This window comes from Elephas maximus, chromosome 10, assembly GCF_024166365.1.
Source record: "Elephas maximus indicus isolate mEleMax1 chromosome 10, mEleMax1 primary haplotype, whole genome shotgun sequence".
NCBI classification, from domain to species: domain Eukaryota; kingdom Metazoa; phylum Chordata; class Mammalia; order Proboscidea; family Elephantidae; genus Elephas; species Elephas maximus.
The window spans coordinates 110,784,675-110,805,382 of NC_064828.1; the positions used below are offsets into that span (position 1 = coordinate 110,784,675).

At 43.4% G+C, this 20,708-nt stretch overlaps 1 protein-coding gene across 2 annotated transcripts; it reads left to right on the forward strand.

Moving 5' to 3' along the window:
- The first annotated feature begins 14 nt into the window (after positions 1–14).
- On the forward strand, positions 15–19,474 carry CINP (cyclin dependent kinase 2 interacting protein). Of its 2 annotated transcripts, XM_049899672.1 has the most exons (5): positions 29–164; positions 1,300–1,468; positions 3,590–3,719; positions 16,846–16,975; positions 18,397–19,473. In XM_049899672.1, exons 1-5 carry the CDS (start codon positions 158–160, stop codon positions 18,597–18,599), a joined length of 639 nt encoding a protein of 212 aa, XP_049755629.1. In that variant the 5' UTR covers positions 29–157; the 3' UTR covers positions 18,600–19,473. The 2 variants fall into 2 exon arrangements, with proteins under 2 accessions (XP_049755630.1, XP_049755629.1); XM_049899673.1 differs by lacking the exon at positions 1,300–1,468 and having other exon boundaries at positions 15–164; positions 18,397–19,474.
- The last annotated feature ends 1,234 nt before the right edge of the window (positions 19,475–20,708 follow it).

A 20,708-nucleotide genomic window follows, 5' to 3' on the forward strand; every position in this document is an offset into this window, starting at 1 on the left:
CTGGCAACGGGGTTGGCACCGCCGACCAGCAGCCGCTCCTTCCGGAGATAGAGAGGCAGAGCCCAAGTGGAAGCGGACGCGGCGGAAGTGATGCAGCGCGCTTCCGGCGGGCGTGGGCGGGGCTTCGGGTCTCGTTCCCGGGATATCAGCCGGCGGCATGGAAGGTGCGTGAGACAGGCCGATTGGCCGGGGTGGGAAGGCTGCGAATCTTAAATGGCCCGGACCGCGGACTGCAGCAGAGCCCGGGAAACCCTCACGGTTGAATGGGGGCCCGTGCGCTTGCCCCAGCCCCGGCTCGTTGGCCCTGTGCGGGCTCTGTAGTCTGCCCAGGAGCCAGTCAGACTTGCCTAGCCTAACGTTTTTCAGGTGTAAAGTGACAACGCGATGGGATGATGTATGCAAAGGCTCTAGCTGAGTTGCCTATGTTCTAATTGTAATTCTCGTCGTTATAAATTAGTATTAGCAGAGCACGTTGGTTGCCAAGCCTTGCATGCCCAAGTCCTCCAGAAATTCTTCTCTGAGCTCTCAATCAGAAATATCTAATAGAATCTATCATTCAGCGGGTGCTTACTTTGTGCCGAGGAGTGTTAAAAGCACATGTGTCAGCTCATTTGAGCATCACGGTAACCCCATGAAGTCCTACTATCAACCCCGTTTTACAGATGGGGAATCCGAGGCCCGGTTGGGTTAAGAAACTTCCACTATGCTGTTAGCCGCTATGCTTACCTTGTTCTGGCCTGAGTTGTGTGACTCATTACTGGCCTCTTTCCCTACTAGCCTGTGAGTTAAGTCATCTTCAACAATACCTGGTGAGTCTTTAAACGTAAACAGAGTTGTATTTTGTCTTGTTCCAGGAAACAAACTTTCACATTCACCCAGACATCTTCGTTTCCACCACATTTATTTGTCTAGTTGATACAGCATTTCATATAGTTTTAATATTGAAAGTTATAAAGACATTTGCCCTCCAACTATGATCTTTTTTAAATATGTATAATTCATTTTATTTGTTGTTGCTGAGAATATTCACAGCAAAGCATACAGCAATTCAACTGTTTCTACATGTACAATTCAGTGACATTAATTACATTCTTCGAGTTGTGCAACCATGCTCACCTTCCTTTTCTGAGTTGTTCATCAGAACATAAACTCACTGGCCCCTAAGGTTCCTGTCTAATAGTTTGAGTTGGTGTTGTAAATTTGATCCCATATAGATCTTAAAAGAGCATAACGCTCAAGGCAGCGTCCAGCTATGATCTTAAGTTTTATAATGATTATTTTTCTTTTACTCTATATCAGCAAAGACATTTGGAGTTGCAACTCCCAGAAAACCTGTTTTGTCTGTCAGTGCAAGAAAAATTAAGGACAATGCAGCCGATTGGCATAATTTAATCCTGAAATGGGAATCCCTCAATGATGCAGGTTTTGCTACTGCAAACAGTATTGCCAACCTGAAGATCAGTTTATTGTAAGTATGTATAGAGTTCCTCACGCTCTGAGCTTTTCACCTGTAAAACTGGAGCAGAAGCTTCGTGGGAGTCTTTTAGAGTGGGAAGGGTGATCTGTAGTTATCAACATGGATAAATTAAAAGATAAAATATTGAGCAAAAAAGCAAGTGGTAAAATGATACCTGCTGTATGAACTGTACATGTATATTTTTAAACACAAAGTATTAGTATGTATTATTTGCAGTTACATCTCTATACAAAATTATAAAACCAGATTGGAAAGCCAGAGTCTCTAAGTCATGATAGTGGTAACTCAGGGAAGAAAGGGTGTTGGCGTGGTAGGTAAGGAGACTTCATCTTTAGCTGTAATGTCTTTCATAAAAGAAGACAAAGGAATTAGGAAAAAATGTTAGCAAATGCCAATTCTGATTGGAGGATTTGCTTTATTATTCTTTAAATGTGTTTATATGCACAGTACAGTTAAGAGTTTGGCTGCTAACCAAAGGTCAGCAGTTTGAATCCACCAGCAACTCCTTGGAAACCTTATGGGGCAATTCTACTCTGTCCTGTAGGGTCACTATGAGTTGGAATCAGATCTATATATACAGGCAGTCCCCAGGTTACGAACGTCCAACTTACTTTAAACCCGTAGTTATGAACCAATCCCCATAAAGCCTATGTTAAAAATTCAAGGTACGTACATGGTTCATCGTAATGAATGGGTGCTACTTTGGGACATGCATCAAAACATTATTATTATTACTGTATTATTATGTTAAAGATATTTTGGTGTACCTGAAAGTGTTTCTTTAATGTTTTTTATGCATAGAAAGGTATACTATATACTAAGACGAACATTTGATTAGTTGACGTTAGATACAAACCATACCTAACTGTTCAAACTTACGTACAAATTCAGCTTAAAGACAGCATTAGCAGTGGAACTTGTTCGTAATCAGGGGACTGCCTGTATGTATATATGTATATAAAACCCATTGCTGTCGAGTCCATTCCAACTCATAGCAACCCTATAGGACAGAGTAAAACTGCCCCGTACAGTTTCCAAGGAGCACCTGGTGGATTCAGACTGCCGACCTCTTGGTTAGCAGTTGTAGCTCCTAACCACTATGCCACCAGGGTTTCCATATGTGTATACGTACGTGTATATGTATACATATGTATGTACCTGTATGCTGATATACATGTATATATATGAAAAGAATAAAGTATATGTTTAGAACATACAAAGTCCTGGGTGGCACAAATGGTTAAGTACTCAGCTGCTAACTAAAAGGTTGGTGGTTTGGACTCTCAAAAGAAATGCCTGGAGATCTACCTCCTAAAGGTCACAGCCACGAGAACCCTGGGGAGTACAATGCTACTCTGCAACGCATGGGCTCACCGTGAGTCAGAATTCACTAGACCACAACTGTTTTGTTTTAATGTATATGTAACTTTAATGTCTATAAATATGTACATATATAAATTTTATTTTCTCAAAATCATAAGTAAACAAAAAATCTTCCGGCTTACCTTTGTCTATAGTCTAGAGTCTTAGTTCCTTGGCATCATTCCCTGGCTCTCACCAACCTGTTCTCGAGCCATTTCCTCAAACACATCACACACTTTCAGCCTCTGCTGTCTTTTCCTGGTGGAATCCTGCTCAGCAAGTTCCATTAAACAATTCTTACCCTTACTATGTGTGATACTCTCTGGTACTTTCTATTCTGTTTTAATCTGCTTAATTTTTTTCTAAAATGTTGATTGTGACCCTGTTAGATGTACTTTCTGCCCCATGGGCTGCAGCTTTCAGTTTAAGCAACATATAATCTTACATGATCAAGTCTTTGAGGCCAGGATCCATGTCTTCGCACCCTAGCACTGCACCAGACTCCAAGAATACCACCCATTGGCAAAACTTAACTGACTTAATCTAGTGCAAAATAGAGTAACTCACAGATACATTCATTGTGTATGTAATATAATAAGTAAACATTATAATGGCATGAAACAACAGTGCTAGTAAAAAATGTCAGAAGTAATAATGTGGATATTGAGTTCTTTAGGATTTATCATAACAAAAGGAGGCAGGTAAGCTTCAAGAGTGTACTTTGTTCCTGTTCTTTTCTATTTTGTCCAGGAGTAAAGACAAGGTAGAATTAGAGAGCTGCAGCCCAGCTGCCGATAAAGATGAAGAAAAGTCGTATCCAGGATATAATAAGGAACTTGAGACGCTGTGTGAGGAACTGCAGGCCACCTTGGATGGGCTGGTAAGATCCACACCTTCTGGCCTCCAGTCATTGTTGCTGAGTCCGATGGTCATTTTTTGGTGTTTGCTTGACTGCTTGGCAGCACTCGACACTGCTGGCAATTCTTTCATTCTCTAGACCGTTTCTTCCTTTGGCTTTCCCATTTGTTTTCTTCCCTCCTCAGCCTCCTCTGCTGGTCTCCCTTCCTCTATCTGTCCCATAAATCTTGATATTTCTCAAGATGCTGTCCTAGAACCTCTGCTTCTCCTGTCCTAGGCGTCGCCCAGGGCCATTTGAACCACTTCCAGGGCTCTGTGCTGCTCACCTCCAGATCCGTAGAGCCCAGCATGCCCTGAGCTGCCGCTGTGTCTGACCATCTGCCTGCTGGATGCAGCCACTCAGATGCCTCTCCTTCATACGCTGCACATGCAGAACGTCAAAATGAGTTCCGAGCTCCACCTGCCATCAGCCTGTCCCTCTGTCCTTGTAAGTGGCACCATCACCTGCTCAGACGTCAGCACCAGAACCTAAGAGCCATCTTTGGGTTCTTGCTCTCGCGTTACCACTGCTCACCATGCCCTGTGGCTCCATTCCTCAATATTCTTATATCGAGCCACTTCTCTCTACGCCCACATTTCCTAACTGGCTTCATGCTCTCCAGGCGTTCTCTCTGTCATGCTTTCTGCTCAGCATGGCTTCAAGGTCCACCAGAATTGGGCTCCTGCATCCGTTTCTGGCCTGTTTTTTCACCACTCTTCTCCCAGCTCCAGCACAGCATATGAACCTCTGACAACCTGTCCTCGTTTCCTGGGGCTACCCTAACAAAATGCCACTAAGTGGGTGGCTTTAAAGAACAGAGATTTATTGTCTCACAGCTCTGGAGGCCAGAAGTGAGAAATCAGGGTTTGAGTGGTGTTGATTCCTTCTGAGGCTCTGAGGGAGAGTCTGTTCCATGCCTCTCCCCTAATGTCCCATGGCACCCAGCAATCCTTGGCGTTGTTTGGCTTGCAGCTATGTCTGCCTCTTCAGTCACATGGCATCCTTCTGTCTGTCTCTTTGTGTCTGTTTTCCTCTTTGATTGGAAAGCACCTTACTCTGTCTTCAAAGACCCTATTTCTAAACAGGGTCACTTTGACAGGTGCCAGATGTTAGGACTCCAACACACCATTTTAGGGGACACAATTCAATCCATCACACACCCTCTTGCTTACTTACTTTTGGGCCTGTACCTTCTGTAAGGGGCCCTTTCTCCACTTTTATCTGACGCCTTGCTCCTCCAGGTCTAACTGAGGCACCACTGCTGGAGGGAAGCTACCTTGAACCTTAGGATAATTCATTTTTCAAAGCGCTCAGTGCTTTCATAATAGAAGTATCCATCCCAGTTCTTTGTTGTGACTTATTTAATATCTCATCTTACCCCCTGGGCTGACATACATAGGAAGTTGTTCACCTAGCACAGGGGTTGGCAGACTCTCTCTGTAAAGGGCCAGAGAGTAAACGTTTTGGGCTGCATGGACTCTACGGTCTCCGTTACAGCTATTCAACTCTGCTGAACAACAAGAAAGCAGCCACAGGCAATATGTAAACAAGTAAGCGAGACTGTGTGCCACTAAAACCATATTCGTGGATGTGGAAATTTGAATCTCATTTAATTTTCATGAGTCACAAAATATTATTCTTTTGTTTTTTTCTTAACCACTTAAAAGTGTTGAAAAAAACAATACGGCACAACTCGAAAGGAGAAGAAACAGCCACAAACATCCATTAATAATCAGAACCTGAAATGCATGAAGTGTGAATCTAGGAAAATTGGAAATCGTCAAAAATGAAATGGAATGCATAAAGATCAATATTCTAGGCATTAGTGAGCTGAAATAAACTGGTATTAGTTATTTTGAATTGGACAATCATATGGTTTACTATGCTGGGAATGGGAATGACAACTTAAAGAAAAATGGCATCACATTCATCATCAAAAAGAACATTTCAAGATCTATCCTGAAGTACAACACTGTCAGTGATAGGATAATATCCATACGCCTACATGGAAGACCGGTTAATACAACTATTATTCAAATTTACGCACCAACCACAAGGGCCAAAGATGAAGAAATTGGAGATTTTTACCAACTTCTACAGTTTGAAATTGATCGAACATATAATCAGGATGCACTGATAATTACTGGTGGTTGGAATGCAAAAGTTGGAAACGAAGAAGGATAGGTAATTGGAAAATACAGCCTTGGTGGTAGAAATGATGCTGGAGATCGCAGGATTGAATTTTGCAAGACCAACAACTTCTTCATTGCAAATACCTTTGTTCACCAACATAAACGGCAACTATACACATGGACCTTCCCAGATGGAATACACAGGAATCAAATCAACTACATCTATGGAAAGAGACAATGGAAAAGTTCAATATCATCAGTCAGAACAAGGCCAGGGGCCAACTGCGGCTCAGACTGGTAATTACTCATATGAAACTTCAAGTTGAAACTGAACAAAATTAGAACAAGTCAACAAGAGCCAAAGGATGACCTTGAGTATATCCCACCTGAATTTAGAGACCATCTCAAGAATAGATTTGACACATCGAACACTGGAATGTGGAATGACGTCAAGGACATCATACACGAAGAAAGCAACAGGTCATTAAAAAGACAGGAGAGAAAGAAAAGACCTAACTGATGTCAGAAGAGACTCTGAACTTCGAGTAGCTAAAGCAAAGAGAAAATGAAGTAAAGAACTGAAGATTTCAAAGGTGGGCTTGAGAAGACAAAGTATTATGATGACATGTGCAAAGACCTGGAAATAGAAAACCAAAAGGGAAGAACATGCCCAGCATTTCTCAAGCTGAAAGAACTGAAGAAAAAATTCAAGCCTCAAGTTGCAATAGTGAAGGGTGTCTATGGGGAAAATATTAAACAACACAGGAAGCATCAAAAGAAGATGGAAGGAATATGCAGAGTCACCGTACCAAAGAGAATTGGTGAATGTTCAACCATTTCAGGAAGTATATGAACAGGAACCAATGGTACTGAAGGAAGAAGTCCAAGCTGCACTGAAGGCATTGACAGGAAACAAGGCTGCGGGAATTGATGGAATACCAATTGAGACGTTTCAACAAAGGAATGCAGCACTGGAAGCACTGCAAGACAGCTATCTGGCCAACCAACTGGAAGATGTCCATATTTATGCCTATTCCCAAGAAAGGTGATCCAACGGATTGTGGAAATTATCGAACAATATCGTTAATATCACATGCAAGCAAAATTTTATGAAGATCATTCAAAGCAGTTCAAGTAATACATCGTCAGGGAACTGTCAGAAATTCAAGCTGGATTCGGAAGAAGACATGGAACCAGGGATATCATTGCTGATGTCAGATGGATCCTGGCTGAAAGCAGAGAATACCAGAAAGATGTTTACCTGTGTCTTATCGACTATGCTAAGGCATTCAACTGTGTGGTCATAACAAATTATGGATAACATTGTGGAGAATGGGAACTCTGGAACACTCAGTTGTGCTCATGAGGAATCTGTGCATAGATCAAGAGGCAGTCATTCAAACAGAACAAGGGGATACTTACTGCATGGTTTAAAGTCAGGAGAGGTGTGTGTCAGGTTTGTATCCTTTCACCATACCTATTCAATCTGTATGCTGAGCAGATAATCTGAGAAGCTGAACTATATGAAGAAGAACAGGGCATCAGGGTTGGAGAAAGACTCATTAACAACCTTTGTTATGCAGAGGACACAACCTTGCTTACTGAAAGTGAAGAGGATTTGGAGTCACTGATGAAGACCAAAGACAAGCCTTCAGTATGGATTACACTTCAACATAAAACAAAAATCCTCACAACTGGGCCAATAAGCCACATCATGATAAATGGAGAAAAGATTTAAGTTGTCAAGAATTTCATTTTACTTTGATCCACAATCAACAGCCATGGAAGCAGCAGCCAAGAAATGAAAAGACATATTGGACAAATCTGCTACAAAGAACCTCTTTAAAGTGTTGAAAAGCAAAGATGTCACCTTGAGAACTAAGGTGCACCTGACCCAAGCCATGGTGTTTTCAGTCACCTCGTATGTGTGTGAAAGCTGGACAATGAATAAGGAAGACCGAAGAAGAATTGACGCCTTTGAGTTGTAGTATTGGTGAAGAATATTGAATACCATGGACTGCCAGAAGAACAAACAAATCTGCCTTTGGAAGAAGTACAACCAGAATGCTCCTTAGAAGCAAGGATGGTGAGACTACGTGTCACATACTTTGGACATGTTATCAGGAGGGATCAGCCCCTGGAGAAAGACATCATGCTTGGTAGAGCAGAGGGTCAGCGAAAAAAAGGACGACGCTCAATGAGATGGATTGACACAGTGGCTGCAACAGTGGGCTCAAGCTTAGCAACGATTGTGAGGCTGACGCAGGACTAGACAGTGTTTGGTTCTTTTGTGCATAGGGTCGCTATGAGTTGGAAACAACTCAACAGCACCTAACAACAGAAACAATTTAAAAGGGTAAAAACTGTTCTTAGCAGGTCATAGAAAAATAAGTGATGGGCCTGATCTGCCCCAAGGGCCATAGTTTACTAGTCCCTGATCAAACATATAAGACTCTCAGTAAATGTTTGTTGAATGAATTAATGACTGAGTGTTCAGCATCCACCATGCCTGCCACCAAACATGGATATAGCAACACCTTCTCTCTTTGCCAGACACAGGCAATAAGGTTTGTTCATATTTTAACTTGGATAGCCGAAGCTTGCCAGCAAACGTACAAAATCTTTACATTTTAACCTTTTTTGATGAAAGTTTTTTTTTTAATAATTTTTATTGTGCTTTAAGTGAAAGTTTACAAATCAAGTCAGTCTCTCACATATACACCCATATACACCTTTCTACACACTCCCAGTTACTCTCCCCCTAATGAGACAGCCAGCTCTCTCCCTCCATTTTCTCTTTTCGTGTCCATTTCACTGCCTTCTAACCCCTTCCACCCTCTCATCTCCCCTCCAGGCAGGAGATGCCAACATAGTCTCAAGTGTCCACCTGATCCAAGAAGCTCACTCCTCACCAGCATCCCTCTCCAACCCATTGTCCAGTCCAACCCGTGTCTGAACAGTTGGCTTCGGGAATGGTTCCTGTCCTGGGCCAACAGACGGTCTGGGGGCCATGACCACCGGGGTCCTTCTAGTCTCAGACCATTAAGTCTGGTCTTATGAGAATTTGGGGTCTGCATCCCACTGCTCTCTTGCTCCCTCAGGGGTTCTCTGTTGTGAGATGAAAATTTTTTAATGCCTCACACACTTCCTTGCCTTTTTAAACAGAACTCATTTCTCTAAGATACCACTTACTCAGATTGAGGATTCCAGCAATTATAAGATGACAGGTTTCAAAGAGGTTTTCAGGAAAGAAACACCATCCTGTTAACTATCACATCAGTTGTAAGATGTGTAATGGTTTCAGAAGCACTATAATTTTCAGAAAAAAAGTGTACATTGAGAACATTTGGGTAATTTAACCTTTTCTTTATGACTGAAATGGTAGATGTCTTCAGGACTTTTTGAGGTTTATGGCGCTGTTTGACTTCTCTAAGTAAACTATTGTTAATTGCCATTGAGTCAGCTCTGACTCATGGAGACCCTATGTACAACAGAATGAAACATTGCTCAGTCCTGTGCTGTCTTCCCTATTGTTGATATGCTTGAGTCCACTGTTGCAGCCACTGTGTATTTTGAGTAACTTCCAACCTAGGGGCTTATCTTCCAGCACTGTATCGGACAATACTTTGTTGTGATCCATAGGGTTGTCATTGGTTGATTTTTCAAAGTAGATCACCAGGCCTTTCTTTGTAGTCTGTCTTAGTCTGGATATTCTGCTGAAACCTGTCCACCATGGGTAACCCTGCCAGTATTAGATATACCAGTAACATAGCTTCTAGCATCACAGCAACACACAAGCCACGACAGTATGACACGGGGACAGATAGGGAGTAGTTTTTGTAATTGTCGTGTCTGCTTTCTGTGCTTCTGCCTTCCCCTTTGCCTCGGGGTAGTTGCCCCACTGCCCAGCCTCCTTACCTGGACACTTAAGTCGATACCACAGCTTTATTCTGAGCATCACTCATAGGCAGGCCAACGTTGCTAGGTGCCTTTTCTGTGGGATAAGGTGTGTGGGTTTCGTGATAACTGTTTTCTTTGTTTTATCTCCATGTTGACGTCTGTATTACAGGTAAGTGAGTTCTGGATGTAGGACTTCTGGAGCCGTAGGGAATTAACATAGATGGAATAATCAATTGAAATTTACGTAGTAAATAACAATCAATTGAAAATGGGCCACTTGCATTTTTCCCAAATTCATCCATTTGATTATGGCAAGTATTTTTGCATGGGCAGAAGAGTCAATGCACTTGTTATTCCTGAAAGAGAAGAGACTGAGTGGTTAAGTTTCCATATTGAAATCATCTAAACAGCCAACAGAGTTGACGACACTTGGCCCAGAGTTGCTTGTCTCAGCCAGTTAGATTTAGGCACTTATCGATGGCTGTCATCTCCACATGCCACCAGCTCCCACCAGAACCTCTCACACTTGACCCACTGTCTTCCTTTCTGGTATAAAACAACTCACAGAATCTTGGAACTGTGTTAAGATGAAAATGCTTTTGACACATATTGATGTGACTTCTATATATTGTTAAAAAAAAAAAAAAACCTGGAAAGTATTTTGTTTTTAAATGCCATGTGGCTCTTTTTAGATCACATATTCTAATTTACAGCTCAATACATTTACACGCAGCATTAGGAAGAGTGTTTAAAGAGGGGCAGGACGATGAGGAAGACGAGGGAGCCTTCAGTTTGGGGCTTGACAGGATGGATGGATGGTGGATGGAGAGAGTGGACAGATGGATGGAGAGTGGACAGACGGATGGGTGGGTGGATGGATGGATGGATGGATGGATGGATGGATGGATGGATGGATGGATGGATGGATGGATGGATGGAGAGTGGATGGACGATGGAGAGTGGGTGGACGGACGGACGGACAGTCGGACGGATGGATGCATAGAGAGTGGGTGGATGGCTAGATGGAAAATGGATGATGGATAGATGGAAAATGGATGGATGGATGGAATATAGATGGATGGTGGGTGAAAGGATGGAGGGAGAGTGGATGGATGGGTGATGAGTGGATGAATGGATGGATGGTTGGAGGATGGATGGATGGATGGATGGATGGATGGATGGATGGATGGATGGATGGATGGATGGATGGATGGATGGATGGATGGATGGAGAGTATATAGATGGATGGATGGAGAGTATATAGATGGATGGGTGGAAAGTATAGACGGATGGATGGGTGGATGGAGAGTATAGATGGATGGATGATGAAGAGTGTGTAGATGGATGGATGGAGAGTATATAGATGGATGGAAAGTGTATAGATGGATGGATGGGTGGATGGAGAGTGTATAGATGGATGATGGATGGGTAGAGAGTAGATGGATGGATGGAGAGTATATAGATGGATGGATAGGTGGAGAGTGGATGGATGGATGGTTGGAGTGTGTATACATGGATGGATGGGTAGAGAGTAGATGTATGGATGATGGAGAGTAGATGGATGGATGGAGAGTGTATAGATGGATGGATGGATGGATTTTCCTTGTCTATCCATGGTTCTCCCCATTCTTTTTTTTTTAATTGTTGTGAAAATATACATAACACAACATTTACCGATTCAGCATTTTTCAGGTGTACAATTTAGTGACCCCAATTACATCAATCATGGTGTGCAGCTCACCAACACCCCTTGTCAAATTTGATCGATTGATTTTTACCATTCATTCTTTGTTCTTCCTGTTCTGACGTAGCAGTCTGGTATAGCAGGACTCCTTCCTCAGCCCGACTGACCAGAACTGAGGAGGGACGACCTGGGAGAAGTACCTCATATGGTAGGAGGTAGAGTCATAGTCCAGAAAACTCAGCAAGTAGGCTTGGTGGACTGAGCGATACCAGGTGAAATGCGGGGGCCTGCCCTTGGGTCCCCCACCCTGCAGCACAAGTCCTGGAAGCAGCCGATGGGTTTGGGCTTGTGGAGATCTTGAGATTGTCCAAGAAAGCCCGGGTGGCCCTGGTAGCATTAACGAGAGCCAAGGAGGTGGCATCTCCACCTTGTTCCTGGTCAGGTCCTCAGCAGGCAGTATGACTCCTGGGGCACATGCTCAGAGGGGACTGGTGGTGAGTGAGGAGACAGGACCATGTCAGACTTTGGAGGAACTAGCTTTAGCCTAGAAATGGAGAAACCGGTGCACACAACAACTGCCATCGTAGCCAAAAGGCTGTCACAGGACGTGGGGCAGGAATGCTGGCATTGGAGGTCTTGGAGCAGGGAGATAAGGCCCTTGGGCCCTGCCAGCTTTGGCTCACACTGGAGAACAGCTCAGTGACTAAGTCCAGATCCGGAAGGGGCTCCCGGAAGGTGGCATGTTCTCACTGGGAATGTGCCCCACAGGTGGGATGATTATTTGGTGGGTTTCTTAAAAACATCATTCTAGAATTGATTCCCGGGGGGTCCTCGGGTGGTGCAAACGGTTACTGTGCTGGGCTGGTAACTAAAAGGTGGGAGGTTCAAGTCCCCCCGAAGTGCCTCAGAAGAAAGGCCTGGTGACCTACTTCTGACGTGTCTGCCATCGAGGGCCCTCTGGGGCACAGTTCTGTGCTGACACGTGGGGTCACCGTGAGTCAGAGTGGACTTGTCAGCAAATGAAAAACTAAATATTTTTTAAAAAGGATTAAAAAAAAATTAATTCCTGGGTAGAACTAGAACAGCATTCACAAAGTCAATCCATTCTTATACCTACCTCACAGTTTTTATCTTAATCTTGTATTATTTGCTAATGTTTTTCTATAATAATGAAAAAAAAAACATGCCATAAAAATTTCACCGGAATACCGCTTCCCTGTCCAGGTCTCTGAGCTGTGGCTTGCTCCTGCTTAATGAAAGAGGGGCAGCAAGCCCACGTGACGGGAGAGGCAGGCAGGCTCACAGCTCCTCACCAGGAGGCCGGGAAGGGGACCGAGATGGGGCAGGTAGGGGGCATCACCGCGTGGCTCAGGGTTCCTAACACCGTGCCCAGGTCCCCCTCTGCACACAGTGGACCACATGGCCTCTAAGGCTTCCTAACACCCAGGTTCCTACATCAATTAAGTTTTTTTATTATTATTAATAGACATTTTTTATCGTGCTTTGGTTGGAAGTTTACAGATCAAATTAGTTTCTCATTAAACAATTAAAACACTTGTTTTGTGACATTGGTTGCCAACCCCGCGACATGTCAACACTCTCCCCATTCCCATTCTTCCAGCTTTCCTGTCCCCTCCTGCCTTCTCGTCCTTGCCCCTGGGCTGGTGTACCCATTTAGTCTTGATTTATTTTATGGGCCTGTCTCATCTTTGGCTGAAGGGTGACCCTTAGGAGTGACTTCTGCACTGAGTTAAAAGGGTGTCCAGGGGCCATACTCTCAGGGTTTCTCCAGTCTCTGTGAGACCAGTAAGCCTGGTCCTTTTTTGTGATTTTAATTTTTGTTCTACAGTTTTCTCCAGCTCTGTCCGGGACCCTCTACTATGATCCCTGTCAGAGCAGTCAATGGTGGTAGCCAGGCACCATCTAGTTGTGCTGGACTCAGTCTGGTGAAGGCCATGGTAGATGTGGTCTATTAGTGCTTTGGACTAATCTTTCCTTTGTGTCTTTGGTTTTCTTCATTCTCCCTTGCTCCTGAAAGGGTGGGACCAGTGGAGTATCTTAGATGGCTACTCACAAGCTTTTAAGACCCCAGGTGCTACTCACCAGAGTGGATGTAGAACATTTTCTTTATGAGCTATGTTACGCTAACTGAGCTAGATGTCCCCTGAGACTATGGCCCCCACCCCTCAGCTCAGTAACTCAGTCCCTCAGGGCGTTTGGGTGTGTCTATGAAGCATCTATGACATTCCCTTGGTCAAGTAGTGCTGAATAGACTATTTTTGAGAAGAGTCTTAGATGTACTGAGAAATGGAGCAGATAGTGCAGCGTTCCCCAAAACTGTTCCCAGTCTTCCCTGTTACTAACATCTTACACTAGTTTGGTAATTTACCACAACCAATGAATCAATATTGATCCATCATTACTAAGGTCCATACTTTATTCAGATCTCCATCGTTTTCCCTGATGTTCTTTGTCCCAGGAGCCAACATCACATTTAGTTGTCATGTCTTCTTAGGCTCCACTTGGTGTGACAGTTTCTCAGACTTTGTTTTTGATGACCTTGACAGTTTTGGGAGTCCCTAGGTGGTGTAAACAGTTAACACGTTTGGCTGCTAACCAAAAGGTTGGCTGTTCCGAGTCCACCCAGAGGCACCACAGAAGAAAGTCCTGGCCATCTACTGCTGAAAAATCAGCCATTGAAAATGCTGTGGGGTGTAGTTCTGCTCTGCACACATGGGGTCGCCATGAGTTGGAATCGACTATGGCAACTGGTTAAATACTATTTAAGTCTGCAATTCCAGAGTTACTTCACCTGTTACATGCCGTCAAGTCGATTCCAACTCATAGTGGCCCTACAGGACAGAGCAGAACTGCCCCCACAGGGTTCCCAAGGAGCAGCTGGTGGATTCAAACTGCCTACCGTTTGGTTAGTACCCTGAGCTCTTTAACAACTTCACCACAGGACTCCTTATTTCACCTATTTATTTAACAAATGCTTGTTGTTGGGCGGTTCTACTCTGTCTTATAGGGTCGCTATGAGTCGGAATCGACTCGACGGCAGTGGGTTGTTGTTAGGTGCCGTCAGGTCACTTCCAACTTGTAGCAACCCTGTGTATAACAGAACAAAACACTGCCCGGTCCTGGGCCATCCTCACAATCGTTGTTTTGCTTGAGTCCATCGTTGCAGCCACTGTGTCAATCCATCTCCTTGAGGGTCTTCCTCTTTTTCGCTAACCCCCTATTCTACCAAGCATGATGTCCTTCTCCAGAGATTGATCGCTCCTGATGACATGTCCAAAGTATGAGAGACAAAGTCTCACCATCCCACTTCTAATGAGCAATTCTGGCTGTACTTCTTCCAAGACACGTTTGTTCTTCTGGCAGTCCATGGTATATTTAATATTCTTTGCCAACACCGTAATTCAAAGGCATCAATTCTTCAGTCTTCCTTATACGTTGTCCAGCTTTCCCATGCATTTAAGGCGATTGGAAACAACATGGCTTTGGTCAAGCGCACCTTAGTCCTCAAGATGACATCTTTGCTTTTTAACACTTTAAAGAGACCTTTTGCAGCAGATTTGCCTGGTGCGATGTGTTGTTCGATTTCTTGATTGCTGTTTCCCTGGACGTTGATTGTGGATATAAGTAGAATGAAATCCTTGACAACTTCAATCTTTTCTCCATTTATCATGATGTTGCTCATTGGTCAAGTTGTGAGGATTTTTGTTTTATGTTGAGGTGTAATCCATCCTGAAGGCTGTGGTCTTTGATCTTCATCAGTAAGTGTTCCAAGTCTTCTTTCAGCAAACAGGGTTGTGTCATCTGCATAATGCAGGTTGTTAATAAGTCTTCTTCCAATCCTGATGCCCCATCCTTCTTCATACAGTCCAGCTTCTCAGATTGTTTGCTTAGCATACAGACTGAATAATGAGTAAGTATAGTGAAAGAATAAAACCCTGACGCATACTTTTCCTGACTTTAAACCATCCAATATCCCCTTGTTCTATTTGAACAACTGCCTTTTGATCTATGTACAGATTCCTCATGAGCACAATTAAGTGTTCTGGAATTCCCGTTCTTTGCAATGTTATCCATAATTTCTTATGATCCACAGAATTGAATGCCTTTGCATAGTCAGTAAAACACAGGTAAATGTTTTTCTGGTATTCTCCGCTTTCAGCCAAGGTCCATCTGACATCAGCAATGATATGCCTTGTTCCATGCCCTCTTCTGAATCCATCTGGAATTTCTGGCAGTTCCCTATCAATGTACTGCTGCAACTGCTTTTGAGTGATCTCCAGCAAAATTTTACTTCTGCGTGATGTTAATAATACTGTTCTATAGTTTCCGCTTTCTGTTGGATCACCTTTTTTTGCATTGGGCACAAGCGTGGATCTCTTCCAGTCAGTTGGCCAGGTAGCTATCTTCCATATTTCTTGGCATAGACAGGTGAGCACTTCGAATGCTGCATCCCTTTACTGAAACACCTCAGTTGTATTTCATCAATTGCTGGAGTTTTGTCTTTCACCAGTGCTTTCAGTGCAGCTTGGACTCCTTCCTTCAGGACCGTCAGCTCTTGATCATATGCTACCTCCTGAAATGGTTGAACGTCGACCACTTCTTTTTGGTACAGTGACTGTGTATTTCTTCCATATTCTTTTGATGCTTCCTGTATCGTTTAGTATTTTCCCCGTAGAATCCTTCAATGTTGCAACTCAAGGCTTGAGTTTTTTCTGCAGTTCTTTCAGCAAATGCTTAGATAGCTCCAGCTAGATGCTTCACAAATATTAACTCACTGAACCTATGGAAGCAGGCACCCTGTCATCCTCTGCTGCCTCATCTGCACTGTGGGGATGATATGACTATCTGCCCCACGTTGCTGTGCAGATAATGCAGTTACAGGGCTGAGCCTGGAGCTTGGCATCATGATTTCCTTCCTCTGGATCGTGTAGGTTTGCCTTGCGTCATTACCGTTTTACAACTAAGGAAACCGAGGCTTGAGAAGTTTCTGTATACTCGGAAGCAGTTAATAAAAGTGAGACAGAAGTGCACTCCTTATTTAATGCCTTTTCTCTCTTGTATTTCACAAAAACAGCAAGAGCTGGCACCCAGGTCCCTCCCAGTCTCGGAGGCAAAAAATTAGTGCCATTCAGAAATCTGAGGGCAGCAGAACTCGGCACACTTGCCCTTCTGGGGTTTATTAAGTAATCAGCTTAATGAAGTCATAGCAGCTCTGCCCACATCTCCCTTGAAATTTGCCACACGTAGAGAGTTAACAGTGTTTCATTACTGGATGTTTGGTCTCAACAGACTTATATACTTCTTAGCTCTGAAATCCTACTGGATTAAATTTCAAGTAATATTCTCATATTCCAAGTTAACATCTTTTCAGACCAAAATACAGGTGAAGATGGAAAAGCTGACTTCAACCACCAAAGGCATTTGTGACCTAGAAAATTACCATTATGGAGAGGAGAGCCAACGGCCGCTCCTGTTCCACACGTGGCCCACTGCCGATTTCTGTAAGTAGTTCTTTCTGCATCGATATTCAGGGGGTAGAGATCTTAAGAGCATTTGGTATCTCACTTAGATATGACGCCTTAAGAAGCTGACAAGGTTTTAGAATTCAATTCAAGAGGAACCATTGAGAGGGAACAAGATGGGGGCATCTTAAAATGAGCATTTCCTCTTGGATTTAGTTACCTAATAAGGAGTCCCTGGGTGGTACAAAGGGCGAACACCCGCTGGGCCAATAACTGAAAAGCTGGAGGTTCGAGTGTGCCCAGAGACACCTTGAAAGAAAGGCCTGGTGATCGACTTACCAAAAATCAGCCACTGAGAACTATGTGGAGCTTAGTTCTACTCTGACACATGTGGGTTCACCAGGAGTTGGGTCAACTCAACAGCAACTGGTAATCAATATGAAATGCAATTAGAGACCCACTAAGCAAGTTGCCATTATTAGCCCTTTAAAGCCAGTGAGCGGGACAAACTCTACTGCCTCTGTAAGGACAGAAATCTTACCCTGTTTGGGGGGAGCAAGAAAGGCTTCTTTTTGTTGTTTTGGTTTTTTGTTTGTTTTATTAAGGTAAATCGAGGTCAGTTCAGCCAGCCCCCAGGAGGACAACTATTGGGAGAAATGGAACTCAAAATTCAAATAAGCTCTCAGAGACTCTTCTTAAGGGGCGACTATTAGCTTTATTAGCTCAAAAGAAGGGCTAAGCTATTTGATGTTGATTTGAGACTTCCCTTTTTAAATAAGGGAAAAAAGGATAAAATCTCCTGATGTAATGTATTTATTGAAATATTGTCCATTTGATATGAATCTACTGTTGCAGGTCACCTAAGAATTAAGTTGAAAACGTTACATTTAATTTTTAATTTCATGATCCTCTTCCTGTTATCTAATTCTACTAATCTGCACCAGCCGGAGTGATAAAGACCCAGCTCGACCTTCTCTACCTCAGTGCTGTTGGTGATTCTGGCTTTTAACAAGGCACTTCTAACAGTGTTGGTTCACCCCCATTCAAGAGCACCTCCTTGATTATTACCACTACGGGAAGTCTTAACATTTATTTTGGGGGAAAGGGGGCAGCAACGGTTCAGTGGTAGAATTCTCACCTTCCATGCAGGAGACCTGGTTCGATTCCTGGCCAGCACACCTCATGCACAGCCAGCACCCCTCTGCTAGTGGAGGCTTGAATGTTGCTATGATCCTGAAAAAGTTTCAGTGGCACTTTCAGACTAAGACTAGGAAGAAAAGCCTGACAATCTACTTCCGAATGTCAGCCAATGAAAACTCTATGGATCACAATAGTCTGATCCCCAACCGATCATGGGGGTGGTACAGGACTGGGCAGCGTTTCAGTCCTTTGTGCGTGGGGTCACCATGAGTCAGGAGCTGACTCCACTGCAGCTAACGGTAGCAACACATTTGTTCCAGATGCGGTTTCCCGCAGGCTCTCGGACATGTACGCGAAGGAGCTGCTCCTGAAGCGCACCATTGTTGAGGAGCTGGCGCACTCCTCGGACCACGACCTTGCCCTGAGCTACTTGTCAATGTGGCTGCACCAGCCCTACGTGGAGAACTCCAGCCAGCTGCTTCTGGAAGGCATGCTGCTTGAAACAGGGCACCGAGCACTGTGACCCCAAAACAGCCTTGCTCATGATGGCCACCTGCAGCCACTGGGCCACTTGCTGCTTCTGCATCTCCCGAAGCAGACAGGCCAGAATCTCCTTCTCCCATGCAGGCTGCAGTGCTGTGCCCATGACTCCGCAGGGTCTTCCTGACTGGCTGTCCCCAGCTCCCGTGGCCTCTGTCCGCAGGCTCGCTGTGCATCAACTGCCACTGCAAGCCACCCCCATCTGGAGACACTGCACGCAGCATCACCTGCACCTCTTGTGATCTGTCCCAGAGTGCTTCTGAGCAAATTAAAAGAGTTACTGAGGAGAGTGAGTGAGTTATCTCGTTTTTGTAAACAGGGTACATTTTACATATTACGTTTGCACAGAAAATCCCTGGCTTAATGTTTTTACTTGATATGTGTCTGTACTGTTTAAATTTTTATATTAGTTTTATAGTTATAACTAATCTTTAAAATACTGTGGCATTAACCAGGAGGATTGGCATCGTAGAAATGAACCTACCTACAAAAAAATTGCCTCTGATTCTATCTTGAGGACAGGACAGGTCAAGCAGAGTAACTCCAGGTTATCATTCTGGCACAAAGCTTATAGTCCAGCACATTTTTGTAACCACTTCCATAGTTAACATTATTTCGTGAGAATAAGGGAAAGCATAACAGTTTTTAAACAGAGACTAAAGAGGCTGGTCAAATACTAAGATACCCAAAAGCCTACTTTAAAGTGTGTTCCTTTCTGTGGCAGTGCTCGTTATATGGTTTCTTCATCTGTGCTTGCCTTATTAGTAAGGCAAACCCAAACCGTGTAAATTCCTTGGGGCTGTCTACATAGCAGTATTTAATAAATAAGTTTTTAATCACATTGTTTTAGCTTTTTATGTTTAGCCATTATGTATACCACTTATCTATGTTTATCAAGCCAATTTCAACTTCAGTTCACTCAATAAGGACTTGTATCTATAGACTTTATAGACAGAAGAACCTCAGAAAACTACTACTTCCAACCCCTTGTTATGGATTGAATTGTGTCCCCCAAAAAGATATGTTGAAGTCTTAACCCCTGTATACCTGTGAACATGACCTTGTTTGGGGAAATAGGGTCTCTCTTTGAAGATATTATCAGTTAAGTCATACTGGAGTAGGGTGGATCCTAACTCCAGTCCCTTCTGAGTGGTGTCTTTTAAGTGGGGAGAAGAGACATGGAGAGAGCCACACACACAAGAAGACACTCTGTTACAGATAATCCTCACATGCAGTCATCTTCCCTGTGTGTGTATCTGTGTGTCTATTCTGATCTTTTTATAAATCAGAAGTGATTAGGTTTAGGATCCACCCTATACTGGAATGACCTCAACTGGTTGATTGATTAGATTACATTATGGAAGGTGATTACATTATGGAAGATCATCTGCTCTCCCAAGATCAACTGATTTAATCACATGTAGCTACTGCATGACAGCAACTAGTGTTTGGCCAAAGCACTGGAAGCCATGGTCTAGCCAAGTTCACACATAAAATTAAACAATCACAGGGGAGTACTTAAAGGATAAGTACTCTTCAGAGGAGACATTGAAGAACTCACAACCAGGCCTTTGTAAGATATTTCATGTGCTCTTGATGCAGCACCTGACACCCACCAGCAACTCCCTAGGAGAACTAATAAAAAAAAAAAAAAATTTTTTTTTTTTTTAATGGGAAGGATTAATATTGCTAAGGACAAACAGAAGTAAAAGGGCAAAGTAAAGAACAAATTACCCAGTGCCATTCACCCAGAGATCCCGCATAAAACAGAAGAGGCACCAACTTAAGGAAGAGACCTCTGGTGGTTGAATTCGCTAATTCCAAAGTCATTAACACACTGTGAAATGAGGAATCTGCATGTTGAACAGAAAAGTTTCTATCAAAAGGGACAATGAAACAGTCAAAACAGATACTGGGCTCCTAGTTAAACACAAGAATCCCTATGTGGTACAAACAAATTAATGCACTCAGCTGCTAACCCCAAGTCAGGGGTTTCAGTCCACCCAGAGGCATCTCAGAAGACAAGCCTGGCAATCTACTTCTGAAAAATCAGCCATTAAAAATTCTATGGAAATAGAACAAAAGAAAAAAT

What these genes read in the sequence shown, in the direction of transcription:
- CINP (XM_049899672.1), top strand. An exon ending in AACCTGAAGATCAGTTTATT is followed by an intron (nt 1,469 to 3,589) that starts GTAAGTATGTAT and finishes TATTTTGTCCAG; the next exon opens with GAGTAAAGACAAGGTAGAAT. An exon ending in GTGGCCCACTGCCGATTTCT is followed by an intron (nt 16,976 to 18,396) that starts GTAAGTAGTTCT and finishes CATTTGTTCCAG; the next exon opens with ATGCGGTTTCCCGCAGGCTC.